Source organism: Coccinella septempunctata, chromosome 2 (assembly GCF_907165205.1).
Source record: "Coccinella septempunctata chromosome 2, icCocSept1.1, whole genome shotgun sequence".
Taxonomy (NCBI): Eukaryota; Metazoa; Arthropoda; class Insecta; order Coleoptera; family Coccinellidae; genus Coccinella; species Coccinella septempunctata.
The window spans coordinates 54,598,717-54,619,370 of record NC_058190.1 but is presented as its reverse complement, the minus strand read 5'-3'; the positions used below and the strand labels follow the sequence as shown (position 1 = coordinate 54,619,370).

Sequence of the window (20,654 nt, the reverse complement as noted above, 5' to 3'; positions counted from 1 at the left end):
TTAAAGCTTATTTTGAAATATTCTCATTTGGGCCTGACAGGAATATACCTACCTTTTTACGAGGAGAAGTTGTCTCTCGATCAGGCAGTGCGACGACTGCATCTGTAATGTGTGTAATCGGGTTGAAATGGTGAAGCTATTGGGTGAGCATAAATACAAAAATGCAGACACGTCTTACTTCTCATTAATCCTCAGTTGCACCCAGACGAATTTCAAAACAGCTTTGAGGTGGAAAAATGTCGGGATGGGATAAAAATTTAATAATTGAAAAGCCTTCGAAAATATATTTATTTGATTAGCATTTAAATTTTTACAAGAATAATTAAAAATATGTATATATTTATATACCATGCTCACACAGTACAATTCAGCTGCCCAGAGAAGGAGAGTTGAACCGTACTAATAAATTTGTAAGCTTTTGGTTGCTACAATTTTTTTATATATTTCATAGGAATCTCTTGGAGTTCTGGTTCTGTTCTCACTTTCAAAATCCACATAGACCAATCCGAATTTCATTCTATAAGTAGGTAGTGGTCAATTAATATTATATCAAAACTCGAAGTGTTCATGAACAATTATTATCAGCACATGTAAAACTGTTCTCAATAGAGGTTAAAACATAATAGTTTTACATGCAAGTGAGTAGAATTTTTGGAAATATAGATGAAATTTGTGATTGAAATCTGAATCAAAATTGGGCGAGTCGCTACCAGCGGGTAATCATGTTGAGGATGAAATTTATACATATAAGTAGGTACAATATAGGTACCTACTTATAATCTATATTCGATATAAGTCCGCATCCTCTACATATTATGTATTAAAAATATGTTGATACATAGCGACTAAACAACTGGTAAGTATAGTGTATAGTACATAATAAGTACTTATAAATATTTTCACTTACGTATATCCGTAAGTCCATTCGAAGTTATCCAAAAGACTCCATGCAGTATAACCTATGACATTACAACCATCATCATAAATCGCCTTCAGGACTTCCGAAAGATATCCTTTCATGTAATTTATTCGATCAACGTCATGTATGTATCTGCCCCTGTTTGCCCAACCATTTTCCGTTATTAGAACTGGTGGATTATTGTAGTGATCTTTTATATATACCAGAAGTCCGCGTAAACCCCATGGTACCTCCCACAACCAGTCTGCTGCTGAAGGCTAAAAACCGAAGAATGATTACATCTAATATATGAGATCGAAAAATGGTGAGATTCTTATGCGATAATAAAAATAAAGTTGCTATAGATATGTTTCATAACTTTACTTTTGAAGATCTTTGCAAAATTTGGCCGCATCATCTTCTAGTAAATATTTCCGTAAATGTTTTCGAGATTTATATTATATCTATATTTTGCAGCGATGCCCGCAAAATTTTGCACAAAATGTTTCCAGACATGACATGAGTTTCAATTGAAATTCTCTTTTTTTTAATAATTGGGCAAACCCAGCTGGGACGGACGGACGAATACACCACGCATTGTCCAACAGTGACAATTGAATATTAAACTCAAGGGTACAACGCAGAGACAACCTTGTCTCTGGTACAACGTATGGCAGCCTATACATATTGACATTGATAAGGTTCGTTATAATCGTTATACATAGGTACTAATCATATACATAGGTAAGTGTACATATGTATATATGAACATATAATAATACATACATTCATTATCAATATTTTATGTAATATATATATTTTGAGAAAATTAGATAACCCATCTATCCCAGGCTTTTTTTGAAGCCTTCCGACATACCTACAACTTTCTTATTTTATTAGAAATTGATTATTAAGAAATAACATATTTATGTGAACATGTCATAGGTATAACACATATTGTATGTAAGGACACACTCGTGTCGATATTTCACTGCATTATTGTGTTATCATAATTTGAATCCGCTTAAATTCCAAATTTAATTTCGAAATTCAGGTACTATTTTACTACAAACCTTCCAGGAAGGATCAATACTGTCTATAGTCCCCAAATCATTTCGATGAGATGGTACTGGATAATTTCCCCCATAGGAGCACAATACTGTGGTATAATGATTCAATCCCAAAAAATCAAAACTTCCATTTATAATTTTTATTTCGTCCTGTGTGAATTCCGGTAATCTAGACTTTGGAAAGCCTTCCCTTCTACTCAATTCACCTATTTTTTCAATCATCAAAGGTGGATAATTCCCAGAAAGGATAGGATGTGCGAACCAGCCATACTGAAAATACAATAGGTATCTATAAGAAAGGTAATCCAATCTTCTACTAGTTATATATAGAGTGTTCACTGAAGATGGGGCAAAAATGCCTGAGGGGATTCCCTATCCGAAAACATTAATATTTTGTGAAGAAAAATGGGATCAAATAGGTAGGTATGCAATGGATTTCGTTAGGGCAAGAGATATTTAGTTAAAATGTTCGATATTTCAATACTATTATCTATTATTGACCTTAACAAAAAACTAATAATATCCTTCTGTTTATTAGGGGTTACAGCTTATTAGAACATCCCTCGCAAGATGCAAATCTGCAGCTGAATCTTTGGAGCATTTGAAAGATATATCCGAAATTGTTGCCCTATCTTTAGTAACCACCCCGTATATTATTTTTGTTATAGAAGTAGGTATGTTGAGGTGAATCTCCTTCCACTCACCTGAAATTCCATGTAATCAATAGCGGCTTGTTTGTCTTCTTCGGTATCTGTTTTCGGTGCTCCAAATACACAATCTATCGTTATTCCAACTTGCCCTGTGATAGTAAATATTTTGGTACCGTTGAAATGAGATTATGGAAAACAAATTGTCCCTACATTATGCCTAGTGTATATTTTTAAGAAGATACGAAATAGTATCATTTAATATTAACCTCTAAATACTAAAAGGTAATAGGTACATTTACACCTGCTAATTCGATGGATAAGATTGTATGTAATTCAATTTAAAGATAATATAGATTCGAAGGAAACAATCCGAAAAAGTTATCAAAAATCCATTTCTGTTACGAATATGCATAATCCGTTACAATTTCATGGAATTCAATCCAAGTTTTGTGGATTGCGATTTCCAAAAACAAAAATCTTGATAATAAGTCTATGGTTGGTCAATCTTAGTTCTATGCTTGTCCACGCATATTTTTTCCAGGATCGAAATAGTTATTTTCCTATCAAGTGCGGAAAGTGATACTTGCCCGCACGAAACTGCCGTTGCCCGAACGATGCGAAGCAGAATTCGGGTAAGCAGTTGAGTGCGGGCAAGACACTTTACGCAAGAGTTAGGAACAATATTTTTTCTACAAGCGCTTGAAATATATAAATGTATCCATTTCACGAAACAGATCATATCTCATTTGATTAATTCATATATAATGACAGACGCACGCAAATGCGTGCGGGAAAGAAAATGCAGGCGTTTTTCCCGCACGTTTTGGGAAAGTGACTCTTTGCAACTTGGAATGCGTGCGGGAAAAAGGTTGAACGCGCACGCTTGTAGAAAAAATAATTTTTCTCGCGATCGAAAACTATTTTATCCCGGGATCGAAAAATATATTTTGTCAAATATTCTTTTACTGTAACAAAACTAATATTTAATCCCGACAAAATATTATATTCGACTCGGGCAATAATAATTTTTGGAGAAGTGTCCCAGAGAAAAATATTTCCTTATAAGAATATAAGGTTGTCCTTACGCAATGCCCATTGATATACGTGACGTATCTAAGTGACCATACTGAATAGAGGTATCTAATTAGTTTGTCATTCTAACCTTTTTGAGTTGGTTTATATTCCTCTTCATAAATACGATATATTTTTCCATGAGCAATGGCGACATGATGATAGCATAGGTAATCTCCAGTTCCTTGTAATGTTTTGAATGGAGCTTTTTCTGCAGTAGCATACCCTTGTTCGCAAATTTGGTGAGGTTCGTTGAAAGTTATCCAATGTTTCACTCTATCGCCGTATAACTCAAAAAGAATTCTAGCGTAATAAATGTAATCCTCGATCACCGTTTCATTCAGCCAACCGCCTGAAATATAAGGTCAGATTTCTTTTATACACTTAAAGCTGCATTCACAATCAATTCGCGGGCCGAAGTGCACTTCAGCACGAAATTTACCATTCGCAATAATCTTGGAACCAAATACTCAAATGAATCAAAAATGTGACTGATCAAAATATAAGCATCAGCATCATCCATAGCCGGCACGAAATTCCTTGCCGAAGTGATAGTTTGCAACTTGCAAGAAATTTTGTCCTGAATTTCATTGTGAATGGTAACGGAGATCGCCATCTGTTAAGCTTCCGTGCCGAAGTGCACTTCGGCCCGTGAATTGATTGTGAATGTAGCTTAACTCTGCATATACTTATGTAGGTAATAGTTTGCATTTCAATAAACATGTACCTTTGAATTCCAAAACTTGCGGAGTATCCCAATGGAATATTGTAACATAAGGAACTATATTATTAGCTATTAGTTCATCAATAATATTATTATAGTAAATTACACCCTCAGTACTCAGTTCGGAGCCTTTCAATGCAGATGGAAGAATCCTGGACCATGATATCGATAACCGATAAAAATCAACCCCCAGGTTCTTAACAATTTCAATATCTTCTTTCCATTTATGATAGGAGTCGCAAGCAATATCACCGTTAGACTTATCATCAGTCAAATTAGGATTCTGATGCAAATTATAGTCCCATATGCTTTCTGATCGTCCTAGAAAAAAAAAATATGTTTGATGAACAATATACTTAGCAATCTTGTGCCAAAAAATTTATCTCATTTGATTGGAAAAATTTACTTTGTATAGAATTACGGTTCATGTTTTGCCCTTTTGAAGTAGCCCACATAATACTACAGTCCTTGAACCCTTGCATTTTATTCGGAAGCAATAGTATCAGATGACCTTCTGTATTACTACCGAATATAGCCAACGTATTATAGAGAAAAAACTGGCATAACTCCATCAACCGCAACATATAGGTACATCCTTACGCCATACTAATAAAATACCATCGAACCGACTCTTCATGCATTTTTCACAAAAAAGTAAATAAATATTGAATATAAGAAAAGGTTCATATGTATGGTATACATCATAGTAGGTACATTTTATTTTTATTTTATATTATTTTATTCGTACAGTTTTATATATCTACTCACCGCCCTCATTCCATCCGCCCTCTATTTGATAAGATGCTGTTGCGACTCCAAATTGGAAATTTTCAGGGAAACTATAGTTACTCACTTCGCAAGATACTGCTGTTAAAAATCTGTTAGACCAAAACAAAATTGAATCAATGAAAACAGTCGAACAAAAATGATTAACTCACAAGAAAGCTATTGAATGAATGACAGTCATGCTCATGCTGCAGTTGTGTTCCTAGATCTGTATATAAGCACCACTTGAATGAAACTAAGCAAGTTTTCTAATTTATAAAAATCATCCTCATTATCTGAGGGACCTATCAAAAACAAAATCCTTGATTCCTTGATATCATCTTACTAATTCCGGGGATTACTGCGCGAAAACATTATGAAAATGTAGAGATGGTTTCGTTTCTACGAACAGATATTATGAAAGAGAAACTTATGAAATATTAGTTTATCTTTCCCTTTAACCCTCCAAACTTCGAAATCGTCTCCTCAAATTTCGATACAATTTTTCGCGTCATCATAACCATCGCATTCTCCCCGATTTACGCGAAATTTTGGGGGTGTCGAGCTGAACGGACCCAGACATCAAAATCCGGTATTCAACGCATTGACATATTCATGGAGGTACTTGTAGATAGGTGGGTCTGGTCAAATTAGGGAGGGTCATAGGTGAAATGTAAAGGCCTCATTTGATGTGTGTCGATGTAATTAACTTGTTTTTGTTTGTCCCTTCCGAGAAAGAGAAACCTGTCACCTAGTTAGTGACTACAAAACAGTTTGTATATAGCCTTAACCCATGGAGGGTAGTACCCTCCACAGTACTCTCCATACCCTAAACGAAAAGTGGCAGCCTTTAATATAATTTCATTTTGGAATTGATGGAAATTTTACAACAGAAACACAGCTGCTTGTTTACTGAACAGCATAAAGCATATGCATGGATGTGCCCGCGTACAGCGTCAGTATCTGGTAGGAGCTGGCTTTTTCCTTTCCTAATTTACCTGAACGGAGAATCGATCGTGATACTAATACCAAGGAGGAACCAGTTGGTTACTCTTTGCTAATACCAAAGAATTAATTTTGGTGATACAGAACAGGCACAAATTTGATGTTTCAGCGCCTAGCGGCAAAGAAATGGTTCAAATTATGGACCTCCATACAGAGACAACCTCTCTGTCTCCATAGTTCATATCAGAGACTTTCCCTTTCTCTATGGTTCATATCAAAAAGATAGATAGACATAGAGAAAGGGTCTTGTCTCTTGTCTCTGATACTTGAGTGTAAGAGACAGAGAGTTGTCTCTGTTGAGTGTTATACAGAGATATATCTCTGGTGTTATATTTTCTTTCATAAGTATGTAGGTGGCAAAGTAATTAAATAAATTTATACTTATTTAATTACTTTGCAAAGTTAGGTTTCAAGTATGTCAAGGAAAATATTTAAAAAATCATCGAAAACAACTCTTCAAGATTGTTTTAACAATCTTTAGCAGAGACCTCTTTGTTTTATCAAAGAGGAACAACTTGTTGTTACTCTTTGGTTTTATTCAGTTTGTCTATGGCCGCCTGTTGTTTAAAATTTATAATAAGGATTATAACACGTAAATATATTTATTTATTGAATGCATTTGTAAATTTCTACAAAGAACTTTTTAAGAAAGGAAAATTTCAATGGATAGTATAACTAGTTTCAAGAAACGGAAAGAAGAGAAAGTCAAATCGTTGGCTGGGCTCACACATGAGTGCGGTGTTTTTGGAGCAATTGGAAAAAAGGTGTTTGAAGGCAATAATAAAAGCGAAATTGCCCATATAGTGTATATAGGGTTAGAAGCTTTACAGCATAGGTAGGTTACCACTAATTATTTTTAAACAATTTTTGTCTTTCATAAGAGGACACTGAAAATTTATTTAAAATAAATAGAACTAAAAAAAGAACATACGATTTTCATGAAAATGAGTTCATATCATATAAACTGGTTTTTGTTCAATTCTGGATTTTCATCAAGTATCGGCCACATCAATGAATTGTTTCTTTTATTCTTTTAAAGAGGTCAAGAATCTACAGGATTAGTCACAAGTATTGGTAATAATGATTTCCATATCCACAAAGGCATGGGGCTTGTGAAGGATGTTTTTAAGAAAGATGACTTGAAAAATTTAGTAGGTCACATAGGAATTGGACATACTAGGTATTCTACAAGCGGTGCAAGCACTAATGTACACTCTCAGCCATTTGTAGTCCATTCTATGCATGGATCTTTAGCTGTAGCTCATAATGGAGAACTGGTAAACTGTGACAGCTTGAGAAAAATGGTAATTTTATTTTTACATTTGAAGTGAAATTGAAAAAGTTATTTACTTACATACTTATTTCTTTGGCAGTTATTCATTTCGAAATGTTTTATATTAAAATTTTTTCAAGGTTCTAGATAGAGGTGTGGGTTTATCTACTCATTCAGATAGTGAATTGATTACTCAGGCTCTTTGTCTCATTCCTCCAGATGGTGAAGTCAATGGACCAGACTGGGTGGCAAGAATAAGGCATGTCATGCATCTAGCTCCTCTCAGTTATTCTTTAGTTATCATGTTGAAAGATAGGATCTACGCAGTAAGAGACCCATATGGAAATCGTCCTTTGTGCTTAGGAAAGATCTTAACTCAAGAAAATGAACGTAAGAAAATATAATAATGTGTTCTGAAATGGAAAGTTTAAAAATGATTTTTTGGTTACAATCACCAATTCGATTCAATTGAGATCCATTTTCAACTCAGTTTGTCCTCAGATATTCTTACATATCCTATACTTCACATATTCCCTCATACAGGACAAAATTTTATAAAATCTCACTGATTCTTCGCAGACTGAAAATACTCTTATTGGTGCAAATGGAATTATTTTCAATTTGTTATTTCACCAATATTAGTTCTATAATAAGTTATATTTACAATTTGAATTGTTTCCCCCTTTGAACTTGTTCTTTTTTGAATATTGATTGATAATACTTGATATTTCAAGGAAATAACCAACATACTACACTCAATGGTCATGATCAGGAAGATGACTTGGAAGATTGTGATGGATGGGTTGTTTCTTCTGAATCATGTGCCTTCTTAAATCATATGAGATATTTGAGAGAAGTTCTCCCAGGGGAAATTGTCGAGATAACACAAGAAGGTGCCAAAACCATGGACATAGTGCCTTTACCAGTGGGAAAACCATTAGCATTTTGTATATTTGAATATGTTTATTTTGCTAAACCAAACAGTATTTTTGAGGGACAAGAAGTATATGAAGTAAGAATGGAATGTGGAAAACAGTTGGCTATAGAATCACCTGTTGAAGCAGATGTTGTTGGTTCTGTTCCGGAATCTGGAAACGCAGCTGCTCATGGATATTCCCAGAAAGTAAGTAGAAAGTAACATTAATATTGAACTTTCTACTTGTCACATTTAATATAACGAAATTACTTATAAGCAAAGAAGCTTTTCAATCAGTTTATTTTCAAATGAAACAAGAAATATACTCATGTGAATTTGGGAGTTTTTGCATGTTTGTTCATTTGAATACATAACAAGCTCTGTCATAATCAAATACATTTAGTTGTCAAATCAGTCCTCATAGATAATCAAAATCGTCCCGAAAGTTGAATAAAGGAAAAAGCGACCCGAATTTAGATAGTTTTGGTAGTGTTATTGTAAAGTGTTACTTTTGATTCAATAAATCTTACCAACTTTAATGTTTTGTGAACATTCATGATCATTTTGCAGTTGTCTTTAAGTCTAATATAGATGAATAACTATCTTTTTCACCCATTTCAGACAGGTATACCGTTCAGAGAACTACTGGCGAAAAACAATTATGTAGGTAGAACTTTCATCCAGCCTTGCAACAGAATGAGACAAGTTAAAGTAGCTTTGAAGTTCAGTAAGTATTTATAACCAAATTAAGACCAAATACTACATATAGTTTTCAGATTTAAATGATATTAGATGGTATTCGGCAGATACTTTGCACAACTGTCTTTATTTTGGGTCAATCTTAAAAAAAAAAAAATTGAATTATCTTTGGTATCAAATTATCCATGCCATTTCCAAAATAGTGTATCAGATAAAAAAATTAAACAAATTGGTCAGATTTTGACGAGTTTGAAATACATAAATAAACATAAAATTCATTTTATAACTACAATAATTTATAGTGCATCATAAATTACTCTCAAGTAGGTACCAACTAAATTGGAATAATCATTTGTTAGGTGCAATATCATCAAATGTCAGAGGAAAAAGAATAATTCTCATAGACGATTCTATTGTGAGAGGAAATACAATGAGTCCGATAATCAAGTTGCTGAGGAGGGCAGGAGCCTTGGAGGTTCACATACGTGTTGCCAGCCCTCCCATTAAACATCCTTGCTATATGGGAATCAACATTCCAACTAGTGAGGAATTAATTGCAAATAAGTTGAAGTCCGATGATATAGCGAAGAAAGTTGGTAGGTATTTCAGTTTTTTGACAGCATGCTTCAAATAATGTTAGTGAAACTTTTCTGTTTTTACTCAGAACGATGGTGGCTGCCTAGTTCTCATAGTGGTGGCCCTTACTTGATAGAAATCCATAATACATATATTAAAAAGTACGCATATAATTTAATTTTAATGAAACTTCATTGTAGCTCCTTCCGATGTATTTGAACAACTGATATTAAAATAAGAATATTTCAAATATTCCAGCGAAAGGTTCAAAATGGGGAGGTACTAATAATTTTATATCAGTTTGGGAATTTCACCGAACCTCTAACTGAAAACATTCAACAGGGGAGAACTAGACAATTCCTTCTGGTCATTTCTCTGTTGAATGTTTTCTGTTAAGTTACAGGTTTGGTGAAATTCCCAAAGTAGTATAAAATTATTTTCACCCCCCTTAGGCTAGTGTTTTTAAATATTCTAATAACAGTTGTTAAAATAATCTGAAGAAGCTACAATGTAGCGAAACCTGTCATGTTTCATTAGAATTAAATATCTATATATTTATGTGCATTATTTAATAGATAGTTAATGGATTTTCAGTTATTTGTATTATATAGATATTTGTTTATGAATTATTTTTCTTCAGAGAATCATCCTCCATAGATATTATCCTTTTTTTTTTCTAAAGATGCAGACAGTTTGGAGTACCTTAGTGTTGAAGGCTTATTGGAAGCAGTTCAAAGGAACAACCCAAATAAGAAAAAAGGTCATTGTACAGCCTGCCTTACAGGAATTTACCCTGGAGGTATTCCACAAGATTTGGAATGGTGAAATATTACTGGTTGATTTTCAAGTCAAAGTTATATCATCTGTGCAATAAGTAATGCACATATCGTTTCTCAACTCAACTCCTTTCCAGTGATGCACTTTTCATATTGAATCGGCTGTCGGTAGCAACTGGAAAGATTTCAAAAACGACTGGGCAGCAGGTGCTACTTATATTCAATTGTTAGTATTAAGGTTATCATAAAAATAAGTATTTTTTTAAATAAGCATTTTTTAAATAAATTTTTATATGTTAAAACTGACAATTATACAAATTGTCATGGATATTGAACAAACCAGATATTAAATTAACGCAAATATATTCACTTAAATTGTTTGGAAGTGTCCTTTTCAGAACTATCAGTATTATATGATTCGTCATTGTTGTATATCGGTAAAATTTATTAATTTTTCAATAAAAATTTCAACTTCTATTTGTTTGTTTGGCTTTCTGACATCACTCTGTTGTTTCATAAAAAAAGTAAAGTTAGTTATGGAAATAATTCCAGTATAACTATATTGAGTACTTTCAACATAATATCAATATATTTAAAAGATAAAGCAAAAGATAAGTAATACAAGACACAAAAAATAATAATAATTTTTCACACATTAACTTTAACGCCTTGAGGGTTGCATAATTTGGACATGTACCATTTTCTGTCACAGGTAACAAAAGGTCCATTATGTACGATGTGTATTGCCATATTCTTTGAATACTTTAAGTTGGGCACTAACTGAAAAATTGAATTTCACATTAGATCACAAATAAGAGTATAGTTTGTGATAAAACAATTTACCAGTGAAAGAGCATAGCTTGCAATTTTGAAATAAAAAGTATTATAAGAAAAAACAAAATACCCCACTGCAGGCTTAAGTGGAAAAATAGAATGTTTATTAATTGATAATCATTATCCAGTTTGGGCAACGTTACATGCAACATGCAATGTTTCTCAGAAATAGGAACTAAACAGAAGAAAATTTCATGTTGCATTATGCAATGTTCAAATAAAAGTCTGTAGATTATAGATCTTGCGTTCTCCCTTTTAGTCTGCAGTCAGATTTTTTTTTGGACATATATTTCTATTTATTCTCTTATATAATTCATACTTAAATATATCGTATACTTAAAATATCTCACCTTTGGCGTGATAAGAAAATATTGTGATGTGTTTGCTTGTGTTGTGCAATCAAACAATAGATCAAATATTCTCCTCTCATTGTTGTTGTCCATCCCCTGATTGATCTCGTCCACACAACGAAATGGAACTGGTGTGAGCTCCTGAAGTGACAACATAAATGCAGCAGTAGCTACTGCCCTTTCACCCCCACTTTGGGTGGTAGAATTGAGCTCTTGTAACGGCTCCCCGTTTCGGTAAGAAACCTTTATGCTCAGGCCATAGCGGGAGTAATCAGTGGCATCAGTACCTAGATAAAAGTTTTTTTTATATGGAGTAAGTATTCTTTTTTTCGACCTAACCTGTCCAGATGGCCAACTCGGCCAAACATTTCATTTTCTTGAAAGCATTAGAGAACTTCAAATTGATTTCGTTCACGAGATTACCAAGAGGTACCAGCCACTCTTCTTCGAGTTTTTCCATTTGTGTTTTCATTTTAGTTAATTCAGCAGTGGTTTTATCTATTTCGCTTTCTAATTTCTTAATCAATTCAACTCTTTGCTCATATTCCTAAAACTCCATTCATAAATAATTCCATTAAAAAGAATGCATTTGAATATTATTAATAGAATATTTCAGCATATTACCTCTAGTTCGCCATCATCGGCTGTTCGTAAGCAATCAATCTTCAATAAAATCTGATCCTTTTCTACTTGCAGAACTTTCAAATCATCAGGAAGTTTCTCATAAATTTCTTTGAACTCATTGAAGCCTTCATCATCTGGTGTAAATCCTGAAATCATTAGGTTATAAGGCATCTCTGATGACTTACAGATATAAAATTTATCATTTTCAGTAGCCTTACCTTTTGAGAGTTGTTTTGCTTTTTGCAATGCTGCTTTTGCCTGTCCAACAATATCAGCATATTTTTCTTTCACAGTGTTCAATACTTCTTCAGCTTCATCACATAGTCTCTTAGTTTCATGATATTTATTCTCTAAATACATACACTTTTTTCTGGCTGATTCCACTTTCATCATACTCAATTGTGATTTAACCAACAACTTTTTATAACCCTTGAATGTAGAACATACCTCGTTCTGATAAAGCACCATTTCTTCAATTATTTTCTGGAATTGATACACTTCTTTAAAACATGTTGAAGATTACAACATAAGGAAATATTCCTACATAATGCATTCAGAATTTTTATCTTACATAAATTGATTAAAGCAAAATTATGATTTACCCGTATTTTTTGCTTCGCATCAGTTTTGACACTTTCTCTATTTGAATTTGCTGCTTTCAGGTTCTCTACTTTTGCCTTCATTGCCATATACCTAGATCCCACAGTTTTAATCTGCTGTTTTAGATCATATATCACTTTTTTTTCAGATTGTAATTCTTCAATTTTTTCTCTACATTGCTGTAACTGAAAATGGAAACAAGACAATTGATATGGTTTTTTTATGTTTTTTTTTTTTCTGCCCACCTGATTATCATAATTTTTCAATTCCATGTCAGTTAGTGAAAAGCTTTCTTTCTTTTCCTGTATTTGACCTCTCAAATTCTCCAGTTTCATAATATCTACGGAAATTGATAAAGAATTGTTTGGTGAGATTTGACTCTGTCTAGTACTTTTTGCTCCAGTATATGCAGAAAATTTCACACTATATCTAGACTTCTCTGAAAAGAAATCAGTCAATACTTAGTATAATATGTAGTTAGAGTAAAATATAATAATGTTGGAAAGATTTGAATGTAATAATCTGCATAATCCTCCTGATTATAAAAAAAACCAAGCTACTAATTGGAAATGTTGTTTCCAGCATTAAGTATGTAGGTAGATACTCGAATAGAGCAAAAATACCTTCAGGTGCTTTTAAAAATATGCTACAAAAATTAAATGAGGTTGTATGAAATTCATATTATGTTAAGTCTCCGGTAACACTTCAATTGTCAAATAAGAACAAGTTGTAGTACTAATTAGAAAAGTTTTTATCAAATTTTGCAAGTTAACATATCACATGGAACTTGACTGGTTTCAGCAGTAACTGAAAAATGTGCAGACAAAAAGAAAATGAAAATAACATGGATGAACAAACCAATTTTTTTTATGGCATGCAGAATCATAAATTTTCTTACGACTAAAGAACAGCCTTATAGAATTCGGAAGTTGCTCAAAATACTGATCGACTTTAGCATCACCAACAGGAATATTGTGTATACCGTAGGACCTATATAAATAGTTCATAATAAGTCTAGGAGCGGTTAGTAAATGATCAACATAGGCATGGAATCCAAACTTTCTCAATTGTTCAATAGGTGTTGATGGTTGAAATTTCTCCATGTCTATGTTGGCTGAAATTTTCACAAATATATTATATAAACCACTGACTACACACACTACTATTATACTTACAGTTAGAATGTAAAACGTTAACTGGAAGTTTTTGTTGATTTCTAAGACTATGAACAAGAAGATTCATGTCATCTTTTCTTTCACAAGTAAATGCTAATCTATCACGCTTAGAAATTATATTTTCCAGAAAGATTGCATCTTTAATATCTAATACATTAATCTGAAATATTATTATTTTTTTTTTACAAGACTTGTTCCTATTGTATGAAATACAATGAAATTGAAAGAAAAGTTATATGTACTTCTAATCTAGAGTGTTTTGAAGAATATCATTTCATGTCTAACTGAATACTCACTTCTAACATCATTGGTTCACACACTTCACCCTTGAACAAATGCTTATTATTTCGCAACCATAAGACTGCTTGATGAACTCTTTTATCTATTTGATATAGCTTTTGCAATCTTTGATTTTTTACGTTTTCTAGATGAGACAATTCATTCTCCATCATTCTTAATTCTGCCTGCTTATTCACTCTATGAGACATAAGATTATCTCTTTTGTCTTCTAAGATTCTTTGTTGAGAGGACACTTGTTCAATTTCAGCAGTTATTTGTCCCAATTTTTGATTAACCTGTTGATCTACCACAAAAAAAATTGAATATTTCAAAAGTTATTTTTAATATATTACGAGTTTCAGAACTATTACCATTTTTACATTTCTCCATCAACTTTTTTTTAATATTTTCTAGCTCTTCAATTTTATTCACAGTCAGATCTATTTCAGCATCACGCTGTACAAACTCATCTAATCTCACATTCATTTCCTGATTGACACTGTGAATAGACTGCTTATAAAAATCCCTTTTTTCATATTTTTCTTCAAGGGTCTTTTCCATATCCCATTTTATTTTCATCTGCAAAAACACAATATACTAACCAACCTACATTGCAGAACAAACAACAAATAATCTTTGATCATCCCAGAAATAAATATATGGAGCGATCACGTTAATGTTCGAGATCATTAATTGCTTTCATTAATAACCTTGTTGATTAAATAACTATTACAGGTCAGTTGATTGAACAGTGCCAGTGTAAAAATGCAATTCTCTCAATAATTGTCATTCAATAAAATTCCAAAATTATTGATAATTTCTATCGTTCTATATTGCATAAATAGGATGAAATATATAAAATGAAGGAGATAATGAGAGAACAGTTTGATGAAATAGAAGAAATTTATATATATATTCTTCGTTAGAGCATTTTCAGAACAGAAGGCCTTACTGATAGATCATTCAAAATATGGGAGAAAAACATGAGATTTTTATGATTATTGAATATGATACTGCCACTAACTAGGTACTCAAATTACTTACAGTGTTAGAATGAGAGTTGTGTAACTGCTTAGCATTTTTTTTTGCATTATTTATTTCTTCTTCCATTGGTTTTCCAATTTTCTTATGTTTATCAAATATTTCTGTAGCCTTGACCTTATCTTTTTTTATTTCATTCACCTCCTCTAGCAATTGTTCATATCTGATCCATGCTACCTTTCTTTCAATATGTTGAATACTCTCCAAATAATTTCTCTTTTTATTGAAACTCTTCACCTAAAATCCTCAACTTCCATATATGATATGTAGAACATAATTATTTAAATTACTCACCTTTACTTCTAATCTAGCATTAGATTCCTTAGCTTGAACTAGTTTTTGTTCATTTTTTTCCAGAGAAATGTTCATCTCTGTATACTGATTCTTGAAATCAATTAATTTCTGTTGCTTTTCAAACAGATCTTCTCTACACAGTGCTAACTGTGTTGCTTTCAATAACTCTTGCTTATCCATTTTAGCAAAATCCTGCACTCTATCCTGCGGTAAAAACTGACAAAGATTGTCCACTTGTATATTATAAGCTTTGATCGTTTCTAAAACTTCCTTTAAACTTTTTCTAGTATTATTGATGAGCCATAAATTCCGCTCTGAAGAATCAAAATTTCTAGTTACTTTTAAAAAAGTATTATGATCGTTCCCTTGTAGGTAGATATCTATTGTTGCCTCATTACAACCATGCTTTATATATTCACTGATCTGCAATAATAAATTCATTGCCTGACAAAGTTCATGTTATATGTAGATATTATACCTTTGTACCTCTTCCTACAGTTTTGGGATTTCCACCTAATCCAAGAATTATAGCAGCAACCATAGTTGACTTTCCTGTTCCATTAGGACCAATAATCATATTCAAATGAGGTCCAGGATAAAATTCCGCATAGGAATAAGTCCTAAAAGTTGTCATAAAAATATAGAAAAATAATTATTTAGAACCGTAAGAACCATAATAATAGAGAATGGTCGGGAAAGAAGAAACATACACGAACTGTTTCACCTGTATTCTTCTGATTGAACCTTGTTGAAACATATCTGAATGAAAATGATAATTTCAGCAGAGATTTCAGCAAAGATTATAGAGCTCTATAAACTCTTTGGATTTCAGTTTAGAAACAAAAATCAACTAATCTAATCAACTAATTAATTATTATTGTAATCCTTGATAACCTCTCTGAAATAGCGATTTCAAGCGAATGACTAATAACTTCAGCAGAGACAACCACATAACATAACAAAACAAAAAACAACTGTTGTGTCGGGCTGGCTTCAGGAAAAAAAATCTTGTAAAATGATGATGAACTGAACCAAAAACCAAACGGGAACGGGAACCTGACTCAGGTGTAGTTCCGATGTTCCCCAACTGTACTGCCAGTATTCCCGATTCCCGTAGATATATCTACGAGTATTCCCAGCACAGAACAATCCCAGATATGAATCATAGCAAAGATTAACTCTTTGATCATAGCGTGCAGTGCAGTGCGAGTGCATATTTTGATGTCACTAGAATCATTGCTAAGGATATGAAGCTAGTTCTTTCAATGGAATTCACTGTAATAGTAAATTCCATTAGTAAAACTAGTGCTTATTGAGTGCATATCATAAAAACACAGCATATATTGAAAGATATCCTAATTCGTATTTGTGGTTCTGTGATCCTGTGCAGTTTGATTAGGGTTCTGTGCTCTTTTCTGTGGTTTCTCTATGGTCTAACACTTGTCGAGAGTTCAAGAAGAGGTTAATCTTTGGTTCAACGAGCGAACTTTTCTAATTTCTAACAAAAGCGAAAAGCAAGAAGTTTTATCAATTTGAATAGAAGTTCATCCATATCCGGCTAGAAGATGGGTTCGAGTAAACCAATTTTTCCAGAATTAAATCCAGATGATCCAGAAGCTACAGAGATTGAATCTTTGTGTATGAATTGTCATTCTAATGTACGACGTATTTCTTGTTCAAAATATCAGTTCGAAAAATTTTTCTTCAATTATATTTTCAGGGTGTAACTAGACTATTGCTGACTAAAATTCCATTTTTTATGGACGTAATAGTAATGTCATTTTCTTGTGAAAAATGTGGATATCAAAATAATGAATTGCAATCTGGCGCTCCTGTTGCTGAAAAAGGAATTCGAATATATCTTGAGGTTGAATCTCCCAAAGATTTAAACCGTCAGGTCGTGAAAAGTGACTATACTAGTATTAAAATACCCAAACTCCAGTTTGAAACAACTTCTCAGAGTCAAAAAGGAGGTATTGTAATGCTTTTTGTTGATGATATAAGAGCATAAGAAATCAGGCACATAAATATTAATGCTGCCATGTTCATGTTGTAGAAGTAACCACTGTAGAAGGAATCATTGATAGAGCAATATTAGGCTTAGAGCAAGATCAAACTGTAAGGAGACAAACTCACTCTGAAGATGCTGCAAAAATTGATGATTTCATTGAGAAATTAAAAACTCTTAAAAATTTGAAGGAACCTTTTTCTTTGGTAGTAATATATCTATAATATACACAGGCACCATTGATTTTTAAAATGTTTCAGATTTTAGAGGATGTCAGTGGAAATAGTTTCATTGAAAATCCTTACTCCCCTCAAAAAGATAAAAATTGCAAAAGAGAGTATTTTTTGAGGACTAAAGAGCAAAACCATTTAGTGGGTGTATATGCTCATGATGAAGTGGTAGATTCTGCTATCCTTAAACCCATCCAGGAGGGAGAGTATCCTTTAGAAAATTTCGAAGGAGAAGTATTGCAATTTGCAACAAATTGCCCTGGATGTAATGCACCTTGTGAAACTAACATGAAAATGACAAGTATCCTTTCATTAGTTTTCATAATTGTGGCAGGTTTCACGATAATTTGATCAATGAACTTTGAACTTGAATCAGAAAAACTACCAATTGATTATTATTGAGTGAATGTAGAAAGATTTTGATTTCATTCTTGAATGATAATTGAAACATTCGTTCATAATGGGATTTTAGATTGAAAAAAAGTAAATGTGAATCCGTCCATTAAGTGAGTACTGATTCCTCAATCAAGCTTTGTGAAACCAGGCATCAGTAATTTTGAAGTATCAATTTATGATTGAATCTACTGAATAAAAACTGTAGATATTCCTCATTTTAAAGAGGTATTGATTATGGCCACAGTATGTGATGTCTGTGGACTGCGCACAAATGAAGTTAAATCTGGAGGAGGAATAGAACCCAAAGGGCTCCACATTGAAGTCACTGTGAATAGTAAAGAAGATTTTTCAAGGGATGTTCTAAAGGTGAAGTAGCTTTCTCAAAATTTTTCTTAAAAATTTCCGTCTTACACAGAGTAAAAAATTCATAAAATAAAAATTGATAATGTAATATTTCACAAAGACAATCTTTTTCAGTCAGAAACATGTCATCTTGGCATTCCAGAATTAGATCTTGAAGTTGGCCCAAATGCTTTAGGAGGGCGCTTCACGACAGTAGAAGGTCTAATTAGTGCAGTTAAAGAACAATTATCTGATCCAAAACATTCTCACATGTTTGGAGACTCTATCGAAAAAGAATCGAAAGATAAATTTCAGGAATTTTTGAAGAAGTTTGATGAAATATTAGATGGCAAGTTTAAAGTGACCATTGTCTTGGATGATCCTGCTGGTAACAGTTATATCCAGGTATTCTCTTGTAAAATTCAAATGAGATTAAAATAAAATCCATAATTTTTCAGAGCCTTTCCGAAAGTGATGAACCAGATGAATTTTTGAAAATAACCCACTATGAAAGAAGTTTTGAACAAAATGAAGAGTTAGGTTTAAATGATATGAAAACAGAGAATTATCAATAAAAATTCATTATTCATATATTTTAAAGCTTTGGTTTCATTTTAATTTTTGAGAAAATTCTCTTTTAATCGGCTTCCTCTCTCAAAATTGGTTCTCCATCTAGTTTCTTCAGGTGTGGCAATCTTTTAGATATTTCTTTCACCCAAGCCTCACCTTCACCGAAAGATTCATGAAGGGGATTACCTGAAACCATTGCCAGCATTTTGAATTTTAATTCGTGTACTTGGGTTTTTTGATACAATTTGATTAGATTATGGAGTCTTACCAACAAATAACAAGTCTTCCAAGAGGGGCAATTCTTGTAGTTTCATGAATTCTCCCCAATCTTTCACCAGGTTATTACTCATGTAGAGAACTTTGAGCTTTTTAAGAGCACCAAGACCTTTTATTTTATCAATAAAATTATATGATATCCAAAGTTCTTCTAGGGTATCTCCAACCCCTTCCTATAAGTTTGATATTTTGTTATTATTTATACCATTCAACTTGATTATTAGTTAGAATTCAGACATTGGTAAAAATAAAATATAAGTGAAAACCACTTTTTATATATTATGATTATCAAAGATTATGTTTTAATGTACCTAACCTAAAAACTTGTTTATGAAATAAACAGTCTGACAGTTTCCCTCATGATAATGTACTTACCAAACCAGAAAATGATTTAATATAATTTCTTCCTAGGGAAAGAATTTTAAGATTTTTCAGAGAACTAAGTCCAGCAATTTTTTCAATCATATTTGTTGAGAGACTCAATTTTCTAAAATGTTTTAAATGCCTTATTTCACATTCAAAGAAATTTTATTTACACCCATACCGACATTTCACTAATGCAGATAGGGAATTGTCCATTTTTTCTATAGGAGGCCACTGTAGTTGAAAACCTATCTCTTCCGCTTCCGCTATATTTTCATCTGGATGTTTCTCTTCCCATCTTTTGATCGCGTCTCTTATCGTTGTTGCTTTAGCCATATCGAAATTATTTTAGCTATTCACGACACAAAGTTGACAACTTGTCAACATTAACAATAAATCGATTGGATTCGTTTTGTTAGCAACGGTAATAAATCATCGTCATAAAATAAGACGAGAAATTTTAGTTTCCCATAACTTCGAAAGTATTAACTAATTCATGTAACACATATTATCAACAAGGTCAATTATTTAAAGGTTTTCGTTGATCAAACTCATGAGAGTGATATGTATAAGCTTTCTCAAAAAAAAAGTTTTAAGATATATCTTCCAAGAGTATAGGTATATAACCATGGCAAAATGAACCGAAAAAGTCGATCAGTAGGTATACTAGACGCGATATAATAGGTACCAAGAAATATCTTTCATGTTGTGTTGAAAAAATGTTAATAATAATAATAACTGTACCTACTTTATTTTATAAAAGGCCATCGTCCGAAGTCCTTTAGCCTGTATTTACAAATTTCAATAGTGTTCAGAAATATGAAGGTTTGTCAATGAAAAGTTTCATTT

At 32.6% G+C, this 20,654-nt stretch overlaps 5 protein-coding genes across 6 annotated transcripts; 2 read left to right on the top strand and 3 right to left on the bottom strand.

The window, feature by feature from the left end:
* Positions 1-264: 264 nt before the first annotated feature.
* On the bottom strand, positions 265-5,504 carry LOC123306492 (myrosinase 1-like). The gene is made up of 8 exons (XM_044888526.1): positions 5,352-5,504; positions 5,182-5,291; positions 4,417-4,734; positions 3,781-4,041; positions 2,673-2,767; positions 1,972-2,238; positions 908-1,176; positions 265-517 (listed from the first exon to the last, which is right to left on the bottom strand). Exons 1-8 carry the CDS (start codon positions 5,384-5,386, stop codon positions 400-402), a joined length of 1,473 nt encoding a protein of 490 aa, XP_044744461.1. The 5' UTR covers positions 5,387-5,504; the 3' UTR covers positions 265-399.
* Positions 5,505-6,777: 1,273 nt separating this feature from the next.
* On the top strand, positions 6,778-10,900 carry LOC123306491 (amidophosphoribosyltransferase-like). Its single transcript, XM_044888525.1, has 7 exons — positions 6,778-7,018; positions 7,223-7,487; positions 7,597-7,846; positions 8,191-8,579; positions 8,994-9,099; positions 9,431-9,667; positions 10,330-10,900. Exons 1-7 carry the CDS (start codon positions 6,846-6,848, stop codon positions 10,470-10,472), a joined length of 1,563 nt encoding a protein of 520 aa, XP_044744460.1. The 5' UTR covers positions 6,778-6,845; the 3' UTR covers positions 10,473-10,900.
* LOC123306489 (structural maintenance of chromosomes protein 5) lies at positions 10,885-16,596 on the bottom strand. Of its 2 annotated transcripts, XM_044888523.1 has the most exons (15): positions 16,331-16,593; positions 16,099-16,240; positions 15,621-16,043; positions 15,330-15,563; positions 14,657-14,864; positions 14,303-14,589; positions 14,007-14,166; positions 13,730-13,945; positions 13,077-13,270; positions 12,834-13,016; positions 12,450-12,714; positions 12,232-12,377; positions 11,947-12,154; positions 11,608-11,894; positions 10,885-11,203 (listed from the first exon to the last, which is right to left on the bottom strand). In XM_044888523.1, exons 1-15 carry the CDS (start codon positions 16,375-16,377, stop codon positions 11,072-11,074), a joined length of 3,132 nt encoding a protein of 1,043 aa, XP_044744458.1. In that variant the 5' UTR covers positions 16,378-16,593; the 3' UTR covers positions 10,885-11,071. The 2 variants fall into 2 exon arrangements, with proteins under 2 accessions (XP_044744458.1, XP_044744459.1); XM_044888524.1 differs by lacking the exons at positions 10,885-11,203; positions 11,608-11,894 and having other exon boundaries at positions 11,985-12,160; positions 16,331-16,596.
* Positions 16,597-17,085: 489 nt separating this feature from the next.
* LOC123307973 (zinc finger protein ZPR1) lies at positions 17,086-19,196 on the top strand. The gene is made up of 7 exons (XM_044890487.1): positions 17,086-17,278; positions 17,341-17,593; positions 17,677-17,834; positions 17,889-18,159; positions 18,460-18,620; positions 18,732-19,001; positions 19,055-19,196. Exons 1-7 carry the CDS (start codon positions 17,186-17,188, stop codon positions 19,169-19,171), a joined length of 1,323 nt encoding a protein of 440 aa, XP_044746422.1. The 5' UTR covers positions 17,086-17,185; the 3' UTR covers positions 19,172-19,196.
* On the bottom strand, positions 19,169-20,344 carry LOC123307974 (dynein axonemal light chain 1). Its single transcript, XM_044890489.1, has 4 exons — positions 19,987-20,344; positions 19,818-19,929; positions 19,435-19,615; positions 19,169-19,352 (listed from the first exon to the last, which is right to left on the bottom strand). The coding sequence occupies exons 1-4, from the start codon at positions 20,139-20,141 to the stop codon at positions 19,234-19,236; spliced, it is 567 nt and encodes a 188-aa protein (XP_044746424.1). The 5' UTR covers positions 20,142-20,344; the 3' UTR covers positions 19,169-19,233.
* Between the last annotated feature and the right edge of the window lie 310 nt (positions 20,345-20,654).

Coding starts and splice junctions, on each gene's coding strand:
- LOC123306492 (XM_044888526.1), bottom strand. CDS start 5,386: ATGAGCATGACTGTCATTCATTCAATAGCTTTCTT. Junction 4,042..4,416: donor GCAAGTTTTGGAATTCAAAG/GTACATGTTTAT, acceptor CTTATATTTCAG/GCGGTTGGCTGAATGAAACG. Junction 2,239..2,672: donor TTGATTACATGGAATTTCAG/GTGAGTGGAAGG, acceptor TTGTATTTTCAG/TATGGCTGGTTCGCACATCC.
- LOC123306491 (XM_044888525.1), top strand. CDS start 6,846: ATGGATAGTATAACTAGTTTCAAGAAACGGAAAGAAGAGAAAGTCAAA. Junction 9,100..9,430: donor TAAAGTAGCTTTGAAGTTCA/GTAAGTATTTAT, acceptor ATCATTTGTTAG/GTGCAATATCATCAAATGTC. Junction 9,668..10,329: donor TGATATAGCGAAGAAAGTTG/GTAGGTATTTCA, acceptor TTTTTTCTAAAG/ATGCAGACAGTTTGGAGTAC.
- LOC123306489 (XM_044888523.1), bottom strand. CDS start 16,377: ATGTTTCAACAAGGTTCAATCAGAAGAATACAGGTGAAACAGTTCGT. Junction 15,564..15,620: donor ATGCTAGATTAGAAGTAAAG/GTGAGTAATTTA, acceptor TGAGGATTTTAG/GTGAAGAGTTTCAATAAAAA. Junction 14,590..14,656: donor GATGGAGAAATGTAAAAATG/GTAATAGTTCTG, acceptor TTTTTGTGGTAG/ATCAACAGGTTAATCAAAAA.
- LOC123307973 (XM_044890487.1), top strand. CDS start 17,186: ATGGGTTCGAGTAAACCAATTTTTCCAGAATTAAATCCAGATGATCCA. Junction 17,835..17,888: donor TGAAGGAACCTTTTTCTTTG/GTAGTAATATAT, acceptor AAAATGTTTCAG/ATTTTAGAGGATGTCAGTGG. Junction 18,621..18,731: donor TTTCAAGGGATGTTCTAAAG/GTGAAGTAGCTT, acceptor AATCTTTTTCAG/TCAGAAACATGTCATCTTGG.
- LOC123307974 (XM_044890489.1), bottom strand. CDS start 20,141: ATGGCTAAAGCAACAACGATAAGAGACGCGATCAAAAGATGGGAAGAG. Junction 19,616..19,817: donor TTAAATCATTTTCTGGTTTG/GTAAGTACATTA, acceptor TCAAACTTATAG/GAAGGGGTTGGAGATACCCT. Junction 19,353..19,434: donor GGAAGACTTGTTATTTGTTG/GTAAGACTCCAT, acceptor CAATGGTTTCAG/GTAATCCCCTTCATGAATCT.